Here is a 17958-nt window from a genome sequence, read left to right as displayed (position 1 = left end):
CACCTTTTGTCCGGTCTTAGATTTCAACGGTCTAAACTACTGCTTGAGTGTGTCCTGTTTTCAAATGGAAACACTAAGAGCAGTCATAGCCTAGGTTCAAGCAGGAGAATTTCTCACCGCCCTTGATCTCAAGGATACGTACATATACCCATAGGGTTGCTGCCTTACAGATTTCTACATTTTGCGGTGCTGGGTTTCTATTTTTAGTACACGTACAACAACCATGAAGCAACAAATACTATTTTCAGATGAAAATGTCATGGACAAGACTGCAAGCAACACTATTACAGTTACTATTATAATTCGGTCTCGTAAGCAACACTTATTACAATTACTATTACAAGTCAGTCTCGCTATGGCACTAAGAAAAAGTTACCAAGATTATGGTGATGGTGGCAGCCTTCATTTGGTGTCAGGTAATCAACTCACTTGTATCTCGATAACTGGCCCATTCATTTATCATCTTATTTGGGTGATGGACAGAGTTGTCCATCTTCTGCAGTCGTTGGGTTGGGTGATCAATTTTGAGAAGAGCAGGCTAACTCGGTCGCAGGCACTGGAGTATCTGGACATTCTATTTGACACAGCAAGGAAGAGGATCTTCATCCTGTACTACATGAGGTCAAAGCTGATTCAGCAGATTGTGGAAGGCCAAGGGTTTGGGGAGTCCAGGTTCTGGAGTCCATGTCAGCGATGGAAGTGGTGCCACGGCAAGGGCTCATATACAGCCATCACAGGAGTCTACTCAGCCGCTGATTTCCAGTGTCACTGAAGTATGACCTTCATATTTGTTGGATGCTGGTTGTCAGATGGAGTATGCAGTAGTGGTCGTCGCCCATAAATTTGACTGTCGTAGCTCCCTTTCCGATAGCGTAATGGGAGATGGTGACAATGAATTCTAGCAAGTTGGGTTGGGGAGTTCATTACAAGTTCCATCTGGTACAGGGAACCTGGACAGAACAGAAGTGTCAGTGCTGTATAAATGACTTGGAGCTCAGGACAAAACTGAATGCCTTACATGACTTTGCTCCTTTTCTTTTGGAGGTTCTGATCTGAGTTTTCTCAGACAATGTGGTTCTGGTGGCTTATATCAACAAGCAAGGTGGGACCTGTAGCTGTCCAATGGTGGTGGAGGCAGCCTCCCTCATGAGTTAGGTGGAAAAATGTCTTCTCTGCTTGTTGGCAGCTCACATCACTAGGTCCTGGATGGAATATGGAGGCAGACCTTCTCAGCAGGCACTCCTTGGACCCGATAGTGCACTAATGGGGGTTCTCTGCTTCTACACTTGATGACAACAAAAAGGAATGCTAAAGTGCCCAAGTTCTTAAAAGTTGGAAAGATTCAGGCTCGATGGGGATTGATAACCTAATGGAGCCCTGGCCGGAGACACATCTATTTTATGCCTTTCCTCCTTGGCCCGTAGTAGGCTGAATGTTGAAAAAATTTGCATTGCATCGGGGTCAAATATTTTTTTTTTTAGCCCCAGGTTGGCCAATGGTGCTGTGGTATGCATACCTGATTCGACTGGTGGGTGGGTATCTTCTCAGTTTTCTGCAGGTACATGGCCTACTGAAGCAAGGTGCTCATGGAGGATCCATGCCTCTTTGGTCTTATGGCTTGGCCATTGAAAGGGCTTGGTTGAGATGAAAAAGTTATTCTGATTTGATCATTGCTACCTTGCTTCAGGCTCAGAAATGCTCTACAACCACAGAATATGCAAGGGTGTGGAAGACGTTTGAGGGCTGATGTTCTGAGTGCGGACTTTCTTCCTTCTCTGCTCATATCACCAGTGTCCTAGCACTTCTCCAGGCAGGTCTTCAAAAATGATTGGTGTTGGGTTCTGTAAAAGTTCAAGCTGCAGCTTTGGCCTGTTTCAGGGGCTGACTACAAAAGACATCTCTTGCAGCCTCCCTTTCGTATTCCATATCAAAAGTGGAACCTTAATTTAGTTCTTCAGCCTCTTTGAAAGATCTGGTGCTAAAGACAGCATTCTTGGTGGCTGTTGCGTCGGCAGATAGGGTTTTGGAGCTTCAGGCTCTCGTCAGGATCCCTTTTTTGCTTTTCGGAGGCAGGGTCTCCTGTTCATGGTTCCTTCCTTTTTTCTGAAAGTGATATCAGCATTTCATCTCAACCAATCTACAGAGCTTCTGTCCTTTCACAGAGAGGACAGGGGATCAGTATTCTTCCTTGAAGCTTCTTGATGTGTGTAGTCCTTATTAGATATCTGGAAGTCACGAATGAGTTTCGCAAATCAGACAGGCTGTTTGTGCTTTTTGATAATCAGAGGCTTGGCCTCGTGGCTTCCAAGCCCACAATTGCTAGATAGCTGAAGGAGACTATCGTGTCAGCTTATTTGCTTGTGGGGAAGCAGGTTCCTTGGGCCTTGTGGGCTCTCTTCACAAGATGTACAGCGATATCCTGAGCGAAGACTACCTTACTGTCTCTGGCAGATATTTGCAAGGCAACAACATGGTTGATGCTATATACCTTTGCCAAGAACTACAGGGTGGATTTTGTGGCATGCTCAGAAGCCAGGACAACTGCACCAGGATCCCACCCACTCTTTGGATTGCTTTTGAACATCCCACAGGTTCTGGAATAGTGGGAAGCTATGTAAAGGAAGGAGAAATTTAGATCTTACAAGATAATTTTCTTTCCATTGGTCCAGAGGCCAGCCTTAGGTTCCTGAGATGTTTAATTGGTACAAAGAAACCACACTATTCAAAGGTTTTGAAAAAAAGCCAGAGTGATTTTACTGGGTATCATTCCAAAAAGATAAGGCATTTGTATGAGCTAGTTTATTTTAACCACATGGGCCCTTCTCAATCCAACTTAACAATATCCTCTCCCACTAGTGCCCCTAACCCTTAAATTCATTCACCAGGGGAACAAAGTTCAGTTGGAACAGTTCTTCTACCCAAGTAAAGATCTTAAGCCACAGGTACTTAATCTACATATTCCTTCTTAGTGGATGGTTTGCCTGCTTCCCCATATTTTTGTCCAGGGGCATAATTTTTCAAGTCATCAAGTTTTGTAACATAAACCTTTTTGCTCTCTCCCCCCCCCCCCCCCCAAAAAAAAAAAAAAGTCTTGGCTTCTCTGTAATCATATGCTAAAAAGTCAAAATCCCTAGATTATTTGTGAACTTTGCAGGAGCACAGTTTATAAGTGACTATGCTCATTGGTGATGTCACTTCCTTCTCCTATTGTCTGTTTTAAAAATGTCTTCTCTTTTTGCATCTTTTTCCAACTGTGGTAGTCCTGACTACTGGCTTCAAAAAGTACCAAATGACAGTCAGACAATGTCTATAGCCTTCTATCACAGGACCCCCCCACCCCCCGCCCCGGCCCTTGAAAAAGGCAAATCACTTCTGCTGAGGCACATTAACTGTTTGGAGTACCAATTTTTTGAGGAGGAGCTTTTGGATGCAAGGGGAAGGAACAGTCACTCAGCTTATGAAATGCTCCAGATAGCATTTGTCAACTAGTTCATCTATACTCAAGAGCAGTTGAGTGTTCTGGGATGTTCAGCAAGTTTTAGGCATCAGTGTTAAATGTGTTTGTGTGTGCTGAGCACCCTAAGCTATAGTTGGATGAACTCAAAAAAAGAAGCCTCTCTGGATGCTTGTCAGTGGCCAGCTCTGATACCTTTAAAGAGTCATTTTTGATGGCTTAAGGTCAGTTTGATTCTTGAATCAGCACATATCAGCTTTCTCCAGTTTATGTTGAATCTGGCCTAGTGTTCACTGGAATTCCCTTATGAGTTGGTGAAGTGTTCCAAAGAGGAAATCACCTGAACTCCCCTCAGATCCCTCTGTTCCATAGGCCAGGAGGACCTGTTCTCTGATTTTGTGTAAATTGAGATAACTTCCACAGCCTGGCTGCTTTTTGATTTGGGCAGAGGTTCAGTCAATCTCCACTTGCAAGTCAAGAGAGCCTAGGCCACCGTTCAGGAACTGTCCAAGAAAATATCTGTGATGGTGTCTCTTCCATACGCTTGACCAGGAGGTGCTTAAAGTGTGAAAAACTCCAAACTCCAGATTTGTAAGAAGGTGGACACAAAATACTGCATCTAGGTGGCTCAGTAATTTAACCAGTTCTGACTTCTGCATAAGTCCTTGTCAAATCTGTGCTGAAGTGGTAGGAGGCTTTTATCAGATTCTGTGCTCTAGTCCTGGACAGCATTCTGTCAGACCTACATGATCCAATATGTGCATATCGTTCTGGAAAGGGCACAGTGCTTCACTGATTGCCTTCCTCAAGAGAACTGAGGTGAATGTAAGAAGCATCTTGTTTGGCATGTGACATTTTTGATGCACTATTGAAAGCCTCTGCAGTGTTTGTTGATTAGTGCAGACTCTCACAGCTGTGGGCATCTAGCCTTGGCAGTGCAGGAAAGGCCTGTTGAACTACCTTGTGGTGGAGGTGCTCTCTTCAGAGAGAGTCAAAGGGGATATAGAAATCCTCAGACAATTGTTCTCTGTGACTAGCTGAACTGTTTGTCTTTAGAGAAAGCAGAGGTGCAGAATTCTAGGCTCACCGGTTCAGTCACACATTCCCTCCCTCTCTCTCTTCTTTTTGGAGTTGAGCTCCTTAGCTAATTAGGAAACTGACCCATGTTGCCTAAGGGCAGAAAACACTATATGCTCAGAGGGATCTTTAAGTCTTTACTTGAAGCCCTGGCGGCATCTGACATTGCTTGACCTACTCTTCATCAGTGAAACCTGGATCCACGACCAAAAAGACCCCATTATCCTAGTCCTGTGCCCTCCAGGATACAGAATCACACACTGGACCAGAAAAGAAAAAAAGAGGTGGAGGCATAGCACTAATCTACTGATCTCAGTTTACCACCGAAACCATTGCCGAGTCCATGACACCCCAACTTGAAATCGCTTCAATCAGAATCCACAACAAAACCCTACGCGACTACTTAAATTGTGTCTTGTTCTACAGACCTCCAGGTAATTGGAACGAAGGCCAGACTAACTTCATGGACTTCATCTCAAACACATGTGTAACCAACTCCAATGTACTAGTACTAGGAGACATCAACCTTCACTTAGAAGACCCAAACTCAATGCACGAGAATGTAAGGAATTCCTTCACCTATGGGGTCTCAAAGGGCCACAAATGCAAGCAACCCACATCATAGGGCACACACTTGATCTCATTTCACACAAACTTTCAACAGACCAGAACTTAACAATTACAAATATAAAATGGACAGAAACACCCTGGACTGATCATTACAAACGAAACCTATCACTACACTGGCGAAAGAAGGGAGTACACCAAATCCAAGAACACTCATCATACACATCAAGAGGTCATGTAGACACGAAAACATTCTGGCAACTGATATACAACAATGAATGGACAGCACAAACAGAATCCACAGACTACTTCCTGGAATGGGATAAAAGATGTAAAAGCATACAAGATGAAATAGCACCCTTACGAACAAGAACGTCATGCAAGCACAGCTCGATACTATAGTTCAACGATGAACTGAAAGAGCTAAAAACACAATCCAGGAAACTCGAACGAGTATGGAAAAAAACAAAAGATGAACACACACTCAACACATGGAAAGCAATCACAAAGAAAATACAAATACGCAATAAGACAGACCAAAAGATCATACTTTAAAACTAAAATAGGAACAGACCACAAAGGCACAAAGAAATTAAACCACCTCGTGAACAAACTCCTAGATACCAACCTGGTCACTGCTTTGAACACAGACACCCCATCTGCAGAAAAACTTGCTAAATATTTCAATGAAAAAATTGTAAACTTACGCAACATGCTACCCCAAGGCAACACTGACATCGAAAACTTCCTAAACGAGCTGGACCCAACCATTGGGGAACACCCGGCTGACCGCACTTGGCTAAACTTCACCCTCCTTACCGTCGATACTGTAGCACGGATGTTCAGGAGGTTTGCCAACACTCACTGTAAACTAGATACCTGCCCCAACTATCTACTGAAATCTGCCCCTGACCGCTTCATAGCAGACCTCACATCCCACCTAAATTACATGCTTCAGCAAGGCCTCTTCCCAAAGGAAAAGGGCAATATTCTACTCACCCCAATACCAAAAGACACCATGAGAAAAGCAAATGAAATCACCAACTACCAACCAGTAGCATCCATCCTGTTGTCAGTCAAACTGATGGGAAAGCATGGTTACCAAACAACTAACAGACTATATAAACAAATTCTCAATATTACACGAATCACAGTCTGGTTTTCGCCTGTTACACAGCACGGAAACAGTGCTACTCACTCTCCTAGCCAATTCAACCAGGAAATAGCAATAGGTAACAACATCCTCCTTCTCCAATTCGACATGTATAGTGCATTCGACATGGTAAACCATAATATATTAATAAGATTACTCAACAAATTCGGGATTGCTGTCAACATACTTAGCTGGATCAAGGGTTTCCTAACCACAAGAACATATCAAGTAAAATCAAACATACCATCACCGTGGAAAGCAGACTGCGGAGTACCACAAGGATCACCGCTATTGCTGATCCTCTTCAACCTAATGATGACCCCACTAACCAAGACCTTATCCAACCAAGGCCTTAACCCTTTCATCTAAGCAGACAATGTCACCATCTTACAGATCTACATTGACAGAAATTGCTAACAAAATCAAGATCGGCTTGAATACTCTTGGGCAAATGCATTTCAACTAAAACTCAACAAAGAAAAAACTCACTGTCTCATCCTTTCATCCCAACACACCACGGACAATCCCACAACCATCAACACCCCAGGCTACACCCTCCCTGTCTCAGACAGCCTGAAAATCCTCAGCGTTACATTGGACCGCAACATAACACTAGAGAGCCAAGTAAAATCCACGACAAAGAAAATGTTCTACTTAATGTGGAAACTCAAACGTGTGAAACAATTCTTCCCGAGGGAAACATTTTGCAGCCTGATACAATCAATGGTACTAAGCCATGCAGACTATTGCAATGGAATTTATACGGGATGCAAAGAACAAACGTTAAAGAAATTTCAGACCGCTCAAAACACGGCAGCAAGACTCATTTTCGGAAAAACACAATTCGAAAGCGCAAAACCCCTCCGTGAAGAACGCATTGCCTTCAAAATCTGTACTATGGTTCACAAAATTATATACGGTGATGCTCCGGGCTACATGACAGACTTGATCAGCCTACGTAATAGAAACACATCCGATTCAACACGAATGTACCTAAATCTCCACTACCCAAGCTGCAAAGGACTCAAATACAAATCAACTTACGCATCCAGTTTTTCCTACATCAGCGCACAACTGTGGAATGCACTACCAAAAGACTTGAAAACTACATACGACCACTTACACTTCAGAAAAACACTTAAGACCCACCTGTTTAAAAAGGCGTACCCTGACCCAACGTAAGTGCCTGATCTCTGCGACTCAACTACACTGAAGTTTGTAATGGTCATCACACAACTCTCCCGTTGTACGATTCCTTCATGTGGTCCTACCACATGAACCTTATCCTACCACAACATCACGTTGTATTTGTTTACTCCAGAATCTGTAAACAGCTCTCCATCACTATGTAAGCCACATTGAGCCTACAAATAGATGGGAAAATGTGGGATACAAATGTAACAAATATATAAATAATATAAAATACTTTTCCCCAATATGTGTGACTGATTGACTTGCTGTTTTCAGAGAACACCTTTTAATGTTAAGCAATCCTTTGTTCTCCTTTTTTTGTTATGAAACTACAAAGCCAACTTTGTAATTCAGTAGACTTAAAAAAAAAAAAAAATAATAATAATTCATGCTGTTCATTTAGAATCTGATTCATACTCTAGTATTTTGCCTTAAAACTACAGTACATTGTAGACCACTGAAATATTTTTTTTTGGCACTAAAATGTTTCTACTTCTATTTTATTCCACTGTTTAAAAAAATGTCCTTCACAGTGTCACATTATCATTACTTTTAATTCTGTATGATGATGTGATGTGAAATGACCACTCATTTTGTTAGCTTTTACTAGTTTTATAACACGAGAAATAGTTTTCAAATACTATAAACACGACCATCGCCCTATAAAGAAAGCCTGAATGAAAAAAGGGGAATACTTGACTTTAAGCCTTCTCATATTCATTCAATGTTAAAATAGCCTACTTATTGCCTTTAAGTAGTATGATAAACAGCTAACACTGCCACTATAGTAGGAATGGTTCGTAAAGCGGGTCTGCTGTTTTTTTTGTTTTTTTTAAAGGCTTTTAGTTTGGATGAGTTTTTTTTTTTTTTTTTACTTTTGGTGACTTCTGCTAGTGGAAGGCAAATTCAATAATTTTTGGGGGGGTTAAAAAGGTCGTGTTGCTTCCCACCTATGAGAAAGATGTACCCATACTAAGTCAGACTAGGAAGGCCCTATGCCAAAAATTGGGATTAACTGTGACTTGTAAATTGACTGCACAGTATGTAAACATTATATTATTTGTGTAGTTAATAACTATCATTCCTTCTATTTATGGGTTTCTTTTTCAGTACATGGACAGCAACCATGAAGCAACAAATAAGACAATACTATTTTCAGATGACAATGTCATAGACATGACTGCAAGCAACACAATTACAATTACTCAGACCCTTGTGGAAGCACCTGAAGTTGAGGAGAAACACCAGAAAATAGATTTCAAATCTTTTCTGGATAGCATAAATGTTGATTCTGAGGTTCTGGCATCAAAATCAGACTCCATTGGTACCTTTGAACCTGGGCTAACTGACGGCACATGCTATACCTTTCAGTCTAAGCCTCAGACCTACTCAAAAAAGAGCAGTGCTAAAGACTTCTTGTCAAGCCTAAAACCACCAGAAGAAAATGTAAAACTGCTTGTAGAAGAGAATGACAAGGAGAATGTGTTTACCTGTGTTCCTGAAGGTAATGTTTTTTATCTTGCTGGAATGACCTATACATACTTCTATATGCAATCTCTGATTCTATCAGAGGATTAAAGGGTCATGGACTGACAAACTGCCTTTCTATGGTACAACCTAAGTGGTTTACATATTCTGTGCAAGTACTTTGTCCCTATTGGGCTCACATTCTGTTTTTGTACCTGGGGCAATGGAGGGTTAACTTGCCCAGGGTCACAAGGAGCTGTAGCGGGAATTGAACCCAGTTCTCCAGGTTCTCAGCCCACTGTACAAACCATTAGGAGATACTCCATGAGCTTAGATGAGCTAGATGGGAGGAAATAAGAGATTTTTAACTGGTGAAAAAGGCATGTAACCGTGAATGGAGTTTTATGTGCCATAGCCTAGCAGGGGCAGGTTAAGACTAAGCTCAGAGTCCAGTGGAGCAGAAAAAAACTGCTAAGTAAAAACAAGAATTCTAAATACTTGTTCCCATTCAGTATATAGATGCAACCTCCCACTGTGATGAACTCCTAGATTCTAAATTCTTTAGCCTGAAGCAGTATGTGCATAAAAGTGAGCAGACTGTCACAGTCTCTGCATTTGGTGTCTGATTTTTCTAAAGTTTTTCTTCCATTGTCTGTTTGTGGGAGAAAAGCTTTAAAATGTCAGGTTCTTAGTTTTATCTGAAATCTATCATTATTGCACCACTTTTTTACTTTGTTTGATTTAAAATTTAATTGTGAACTATTTGTTTTCTGTATTTGGTGGTCCTTTATTCTCATCCATTCGTTCCCAGTTACTTTACAGAACTGTTTCTGGATTAAGCTTCTGTTAGTTAAAATTGCAGGGATTTCAGTCCCAAAAAGTTGGCACTGGAGTCAGCTTAGGATATCTGTGGTATTGTAGCTTCTGGAGCTACCATTCTGTTCTTGGTGGAAACATGCTGTTTTCATCTGTTTTTTCAATTCTCTATTTTGAATAGAAATTGGATAATTATCAATAGAGGTTAAAATTAGGTCTCTGAGGGCAAACAGGACATTGTTTCTCACAATTGGGTGATGTCATCTAACGGAGCCCAGTGTGGATGCTCCCCAGCATCCTGTAGCTTTTTAAGAAGACTTTGGCAGCATCCCACCATGCTTGCACGAGTACCCTGCTGCCCAGCAGTCTTCATCTTTCCCAGAGCAGAGAGGTTGCACCTAGTGAGTTCTCAGCGTGTTTATTTTTATTGGTTTATTTCTTTTTTTTTTTAATTTGTAAAGTTTATTGAGAGCAAAATATCACAACTGCGTTATAACTTGACATAACATTACATTTCACGTAATAGTGTAACAATGCTCATCTATATTTTAAACAATTTTCCCCCCTTCCTTTAATCCTCAGGATGTCATTCCATTTTCTTCTTTCCCTTTATCTTTCAGAAGTTCCTGCAATCATACCCATTCTTTTGCTTCAGAGTTATATCTCCCTATTCTTTTATCTGTTAATTTGTCCAGTTCTATGAGCTCTCTCAACTTAACCTTCCAATCAGTCTTTGTGGGCCCCAATTTGCTTTTCCAATGGCGTGCTATAACCGTTTTCGCTGCTGCGAGCCCCATCCGTTTGACTCTTTGTTGCCATTTTTGCCCTCTATGATTTCCCCATCCAAGTAAGCACCATTTAGATTCATGAGGGAAGGGAATTTCCAAAACCATTGATAGTTCGTTAACAATCTCTTTCCAATACTCTTGTATCTGGGTACACTCCCACCATATATGATAAAATGTACCCTTCCCTTTCCCGCATCGCCAACATTCCGCAGAGGCCCCAGGGTACATTTTATTAATTTTGTCTGGTGTATAGTACCATCTGCTCAATATTTTGTAAGCATTTTCTTTGATCAACACACATATTGATGTTTTCTTAACTTCTATACACACCCTCCTCCATTCGGCCTCGCTTAAAGTCTGACCCATGTCTTGTTCCCATGCTTCCATAAAAGCATGTTTTCTAAAATCTTGGCCCCGAAGGTGTCCATATATCTTAGAAATTCCCTTGCCTGACACGTCTATCTCTCCCCATAAATTTTCAAATTTCTCATGGTCTGCTGGTGGGTGTTTTGTCCATTTTTCTGATATAATGAAGTGTTTAACTTGCAAGTATGCATATTTATCTGTCTCTTGTAAATCATATTTCTCTTGGAGCTCTTCAAATGTCCTCATGTGACCTCCATCCAGCAAGTCACGAAATCTGATTAAACCTTTCTGAAACCATGTGGAGAAGACCCCCGATTCTTTCCCCGCCGGGAATCCCTCCTCCTGTGTAATCCACGCATATGAGGATTTCTGTTGTCTCCCCCGTAATTTAGTTTTTAGGGTTCCCCAGAGAGTCAATAGGTGTGATATAAACGGGTTTAGTGTCATTTTCCCATAATTCTGTTCTGGGATGGAGGCCCATAGGAGACCCTCCAGGTATCCCTCTTTGACAAACATTTGCTCTAATGTGGTTATGTGTGACAGATCTACCTTACACCACTCTGCTATTTGTGTGATTTGTCCTGCCCAGTAATACCATTGCATGTTTGGCATTTCTCTCCCTCCCTCCTGTACTCTTCCCCACATTATCCTCTTGGATAACCTAGCCGGTTTCCGACCCCAAGCAAATTTCCCTAGTTCTGATTGTAATCTTGTCAGCTCCCTATTCGGTACCAGTATGGGTAATGTTTGGAACAAAAAGAGAAGTCTCGGTAGTATATTCATTTTTATTACTGCTATCCGCCCCCACCACGACAGCCATCCTGACCCCTATCTATTCAAATCCCTCCTCACTGAACTAAGCAGGGGTTCATAATTCCAGGCATATAGATTCTTTAAATCTTTGGGAATTTTTATTCCTAGGTACCGGAAACCCAGTTCCGTTATTTTAAAATTGCACCTTTCCTTCAAATAGTTGTATTCTGCCTCTGTTATTGTAATGCCCATTATTTCGGATTTATCGTAATTTACTTTAAATCCTGCTTGTCTCCCATAGGTTTCAAGTTCTTTAATTATGATAGGTAGTGTGTGTATCGGTTGACCCACATAGAATAGAATGTCATCTGCGAATAGTGCAATTTTATGTTCCTTTCCACCTAGTCTTATTCCCCTCACCGCACTCAAGGTTCGAATTCTCTGTGCCAGGGGTTCAATGGACAACGCAAACAATAGGGGTGAAAGCGGGCACCCCTGGCGTGTCCCCCTCTGAATATGGAAAATTTCAGAGTATCCCCCATTTATCTTTAATCTTGCAATCGGTGATGAATATAACCCTTTTATCCATTCTATAAACGGTATTCCCATGCCCATTGCCCTCATTACCTCCCATAGATATTCCCACTCCACTCTATCAAACGCTTTCTCGGCGTCTATTGCCAGCAGCGTCAACGAATCCCCTCTTCTCTGAGCCCCCCATATAATATTCAATGTACGTCTAATATTATCAGCAACCTTTCTATTTTGTATAAATCCAGATTGGTCTGTGTGTATAAGTTGTGGCATTATACAGGCTAAACGATCAGCCATAACCTTTGCAAGAATTTTAACATCTATATTTAGTAATGATATAGGTCTATATGATCCACAACATGTTGGGTCCCTTCCCGGTTTTGGTAATACTGTAATACCCGCTATTTTCATACTGCTAGGAAGCCCATTTCCTCCAAAATTCGCATTTCCAACCCTCACCAATAATGGGGCTAAGTCCCTCCCAAATACTTTATAAAATTTCCCGGTATATCCATCTAAGCCCGGTGCTTTCCCTCCTCTTAACCCCTTGATCACCTCTAATACTTTTGCAGCGTTATGGCCTTCTCAAGTTCCAATTTCTGTGCTTCCGTTACTTTGTGAAGCCCTAACTCTCTTAATTGTCTTTGTATGTCCTCTTTGGAAGCTTTATCCCCAGCCTCGTATAATTTAGAATAGTATTGCACAAAGGCTTTCCTAATATCCTTATCTTGGTATACCAGCCTATCCCCCTGTGTTTTTAGTTTAGTTATTAAACTCCTTGTCTGTTTTTGTCTTAAACTGCGTGCCAGCATGGTTCCAGTTTTGTTACTGAATTCAAAAAATTTTTGTTGCATCAGGATCCTATGATATTCCATCTTACTCATCTGTATTTTCCAGAGTTCCCCTCTACATTGTACTAATTCCCTGAGGGTTTTTGCATCTCCATCTAGTTGATGCTTCGTTTCTAATTGGGTTAATTTTGTCCTAATTGACAATTCTGTTTCTTCTCTTTTTTTTTTTCTTGTATGTGCCTTTTGCTATCAGATGCCCTCGAAGCACCGCCTTCAGTGCATCCCACAATATACCCTCTGACACGTCTCCCTTATCGTTATTTTGGAGGTAGTCTATTATTATTGTACGTATATCTTGACAATCTTTTTCATCTGCTATCAGAGATTCGTTTAGCCTCCACACCGTTTCCTTTCTCTCTATCTCTATTTTTCCCACCAAAACCCATACTGGTGCGTGGTCTGATGTATGTATATTTTCTATGCCTGAGTCTTTCATGTCCCCCCATATTGATCTACTCCCCCAAATCGCATCTATCCGTGAGTATGATTTTTGGGCATGAGAATAAAAAGAGAATGTTTTTTGACCTGGGTGTTGTATCCTCCATATATCGACCAAGTCTAAATCCTTCATTAATTTGAGAAATTTCCCCCTATGTGTTTGTGTTCCCCTTTCTCTCCCCTGTGAGTGATCCAATCTAGAGGCAGTCATGTTGTAGTCCCCTCCCATAATTATCTGTCCCCTGACAAATTTACTTAGGCCTAAGCCTAGTTTCGTGAAGAATGTTCCCTGCCCCTCATTTGGTGCATATACATTGATGAAGGTAATTAAGTGGTTTCCTATCCTCCCTTTAATTGCTAAGCTTCTCCCATCCTCTCCTTTATATATGTCTTCTTGTACAAATCTTAAATGTTCATTAATGTATATCGCCAACCCACCCGTCTTCCCTCCCTTGGGATTTGCCAACCTGGTTCCCTGCCCCAGTGTCTTATAGCTGATCAAATGTTCATCACGTCTTTGGATATGGGTTTCCTGAAGCATTATCACATCCCACTTCAATCTTTTTAGTTCTTTAAGAACTATGCTTCTTTTCCCGGGATTATTCAGACCATTAACGTTCCAAGATCCTACCTTTATCCCCCTCCCCCCACCCTCCCGCCCCCCTCCCCCTCTGTTCCCCTCCCCCCCAGTGGGCTCCTGATTTTGGCCCTGGACTCTTCTGGCCAGTGCTACCCTGGAAGAAATGCATCTGCGCCAGAATGCTGCCCCCATTCATTTACATCCTCTTTAGCCTCCCCCTCCCCCGTTTACATCTCCAAATCCACCCTCACCAAGCATCATTTATCATTTAACCAACCATATGACTCTTATATATCATACTACCCCAGTTTCATTTAGCAGTCCTCTGATTAACTTTTCAGTCTTTTCCTCTCAGTTCCGCCTCTAAGCTGGCTTTTTCCGGTGATCTGTTTTTCCTCTCTCTTCCGATTTTCCTCCATCTTTGTTTTTCCGGGGTCTGCTGTCTTTGTTGTTGCCTTTGTCCTCCTTCCTTATCCTGTGGAATGTCCGTGCAACCCATGTCTCTCAAGCTTTTCCAGGCTCCTTCCACCGTCTGAATTCGCCTCGACTTGGCACCCACAGTTACCAAAATTCCTCTTGGATACAGCCACCTGTATCTCAATCCTGCTTTTTGCAAATATGCTGTAATGTCTTTAAATTCTCTCCGTGCTTGCAGGGTTTTTTTTGCCAAGTCTTGGAATATTTGTATTTTATTGTTTTCCCAGGTAATCTCTCCCATGGCCCGTGCTTTGCGCCACACAGCTTCCTTGGTATTATAATCGTGGAAGCAAGCTACTATGTCTCTAGGCCCCTCAGCTCTCTGCGGCCCTAAAGTCCGGTGTGCTCTATCAATTCTGTGTTTGGCTGGGTTTGACGGGTCATCACTTTCGCTGTCCAGGTCTAGAATGAATGCACAGATTGCTTGTATTACTTTTGACGCATCTTTATATGACTCATCTTCTGGTATTCCTTTGAATCGAAGATTGCATCGTCTAGACCTGTTTTCTAGGTCTTCTAGTTGCATTTCCAATGCTTCTCTGCTTTGGTTCTCTTTTTGTAGAGCTTGCTGCAGCTCTTTTACCTCCTCCTCCATTCCGTCCACTCTCTCCTCAGTTTCTGCCACTCGTTTCCCCATGTCTCTCAATTCCTCCCGCAGCTCTCCTATTGCCGCCTGTATTCCTTTTCTGGTGTTCACCATTTCCGCTTTAAGTTCCTGAAACCAGCGTGAAACATCCAGTTTATCCATCTCTGGATTTTCTTCCATCAATTCCTCGTGCTCAGGGTCCGATTCGAGAACTCCGTCCACCATTTTAAAACTTCGCGACGCTACTCTCGCGCCTGCGCTTTTCCCCGTTCCGGGGTTCTCTGCGGAGTATTTAAATTTGGCGAGTTTTTTCCGAGCTGCCATTGCTTCTGGCGTTTAGATCTCTGCTTGGTGAGGTTTTTCTCCGCGTTTTCGGGGTGGTGGGGACTGCTTTTTATTCTGGCTCTATCAGAGCTCGTTCTTTAGGCAGCCATTCAGCAGCGCTGACGTCACTTCCTCTTATTGGTTTATTTCTTAAAGTGCCTTCCCTTGTGGTATTTTACTTTTATTCTCCCTGCCCTTTAATTGATTTTATTTTTTTCTGCAAGTTTGCTTCCTTCATTTCTTTGCGTCTCCTGAGGCTCACTTAAACCTGAGCACCAGTCGGGGAATTTTTCTATTTTTTGTGACGTTTTTTTTCATCGCTCACAATTGAGCCATTTGATTTCGCAGCTGCTGTTTTCCCTTTGATGTCTCAGAAAATTCCTAGTGATTACAAGCAGTGCTCTAGGTGCAACAGAACCTCTTGGGGACTGACCCCCCCCCCCCCCCCCCCCCCCCCCCCCCCCCCCCCATAGCTGGTGTCTGTTGTGCCTAGTCCCTGACATTAAGGCCTCTAATTGTGTGTCACGTCTGTGGCCGTGACCACCCTCAGACTTACCTTGTTCCTGGGAGTCAGCTTCCTAGCTGGCTTCTGTTTCTTTTGTCTGTCCTTTCTGAGCTAGCTCTGGCTCCCTGTGCTGGCTGCATCCAGCAGCATGACACTAATTGCCTCACTATACTGCACCTGTGGGTGTTGCCTGGGTTAGCTCTCTCTCTCTCTCTCTGTGTGCTGGCTGCTTCCAGCATGACTCTAATTGCTTCACTACACTACACCTGGGTGTGGGAAGCCTCTCTGTGTTTCACTGTGCTTTCTGCCTGCTCCTTGGTTTGTGCCTGAACAGCCTCCATAGTTACTTAGAGATTGCTGCAGCTGCGCCTCTGGTGTTGAAGGGCTTTATTAAGCACTTAGAGACTGCAGCCTTTGCATCGTCTAAGGTCCCTGGTATGTTAGAGTGCTCGGTGCACTGCTACCTTGTCCAGTTTCTAGCTTGTTACTAGTAGCTTGGGCATAGCTTTTCTTGTTGGCTTGTGTACAGCTTTACTAGTTCTCCTGTGTGTTGTGTTGTGTGAGTTCCTAGCGTGTGACTAGTTAGCTTGGGCATAGCTTTGCTTGTTAGCTTGTGTACAGCTTTACTAGTTCTCCTGTGTTTTGCTTAGTGTGAGTTTCTAGCTTGTGACTAGTTAGCTTGGGCATAGCTTTCTTGTTAGCTTGTGTACAGATTTACTAGTTTTCTTGTGTTTAGCTTTCTGGTTTTCCCGTGTGTGTTTTCCTGTGCTTCTGGAGGTTCAGCCCTAGACCTGTCCGCTGCCAGTACTCCTTGCTACTGGAGCTCCAGCCATAGTCTTGCTCCTTGACCTGACCATTGCCTGAATCTGGCTACTCTCTGCCCGCTGTCTGACCTGACTACTGCCTGTACCCAGATATTCTCTGCCTGCCGCCTGCCCCGACTACTGCCTGAACCCAGATATTCTCTGCCTGCGGCCAGACCTGACTATTGCCGGAACCCGGACATTCCCTGCCTGTCTGCCTTGCTTTCGCCTAGGTGCCTAGGGGCACTTCTGTATCCTGATTCCTGTTGTTCCTGCCTGCTAGTTCCAGTTCCGGTTTTCCTGTAAGCCCTGCCGGCTGCCCGAACCTGAGGGCTCAACCCTCGGGGAACGGTGGCTAAACGTAGGTGTAGCCTAGGTCCAGTGTGTTCCTGTCCAGCGGGTTCCGGTCCCATGGGTTCCCGTCCTCTACTCCAGTGTGTTCCAGTCCAGTGGGCTCCACTCCAGTGGGGTCCAGTCCAGTCCGGTGCGTTCCAGTCCTATGTATCCCTGTGCAGAACTCCAGTCCGGGGTTCCAGTCCAGCCTTGCCTCGCCTCTGCTTTGAAGGTGACCTTGCCTGCCACTGCCGCTCCACGGTAGTGGTCCAAGGGCTCAAACCCAGTGCTTCCGGGGAAGAAGCCTGACAGTATGCCAAGGCCCTCGAGAATGCGACATTGTGTTCTCTGTTTAAAACTGCAGAAAAGAATTGAAAAGAGCAGAGAGGCCCTGCGCAAAAACGCTTTAGCACTTCTGACACCAATGCATTGATCCCTATGGCTGGAGGAGCTGCGTTGGACACTGGGGTTGCACCAGTATTGAGGAGGTCTCACTCTGCCTCTGTCAGGCACCGGAAGGGCCCAGTCGGGCCAGTTGTCATTGGACCTGTCACCAAGAACATGCTTGGATTCAACATTGTCCTTGTCGACACTGAAGGATCCTGATGATGTGCATTGAGTGAAGGTGAAGAAACACAGACATTGGTCCCCTTTGAAGCATCGTGTCAGGCGCCTCGGTTTATCAGTACGCTGATACACAAGACACACTGATACTAAGAGGGCTGCTCCCCCTCTGCCAATCCACCAGTCTCCTGATTGCTGAGACCAGTCTTCTGATTAGACACAGATACCTTTGCAGGTAGTCTCTTAACTGACAATGCCCCCTCCCCCACCTTTTTTACCAATGCATGTCTCCAAGGAACAGCTCCGGGCTATGCTACAGGAGGTGTTGGAA

The 17958-nt window shown here is 43.3% G+C and overlaps 1 protein-coding gene across 1 annotated transcript in view; it reads left to right on the top strand.

Annotated features, from left to right (window-relative positions):
• The window catches only part of KNL1 (kinetochore scaffold 1), a 305881-nt gene that overhangs the window by 15958 nt on the left and 271965 nt on the right, over window positions 1-17958 (top strand). Inside the window, exon 4 of the mRNA XM_030213700.1 lies at window positions 8553-8946. Within this exon, the coding sequence (XP_030069560.1) occupies window positions 8553-8946 (394 nt within the window). The remainder of the gene's footprint in view (window positions 1-8552; window positions 8947-17958) is intronic.

The sequence above is a fragment of the Microcaecilia unicolor genome, chromosome 9, assembly GCF_901765095.1.
Source record: "Microcaecilia unicolor chromosome 9, aMicUni1.1, whole genome shotgun sequence".
Lineage (NCBI taxonomy): Eukaryota > Metazoa > Chordata > Amphibia > Gymnophiona > Siphonopidae > Microcaecilia > Microcaecilia unicolor.
The sequence above is the reverse complement of the archived record's forward strand: the minus strand, read 5'-3'. Positions and strand labels throughout refer to the sequence as shown.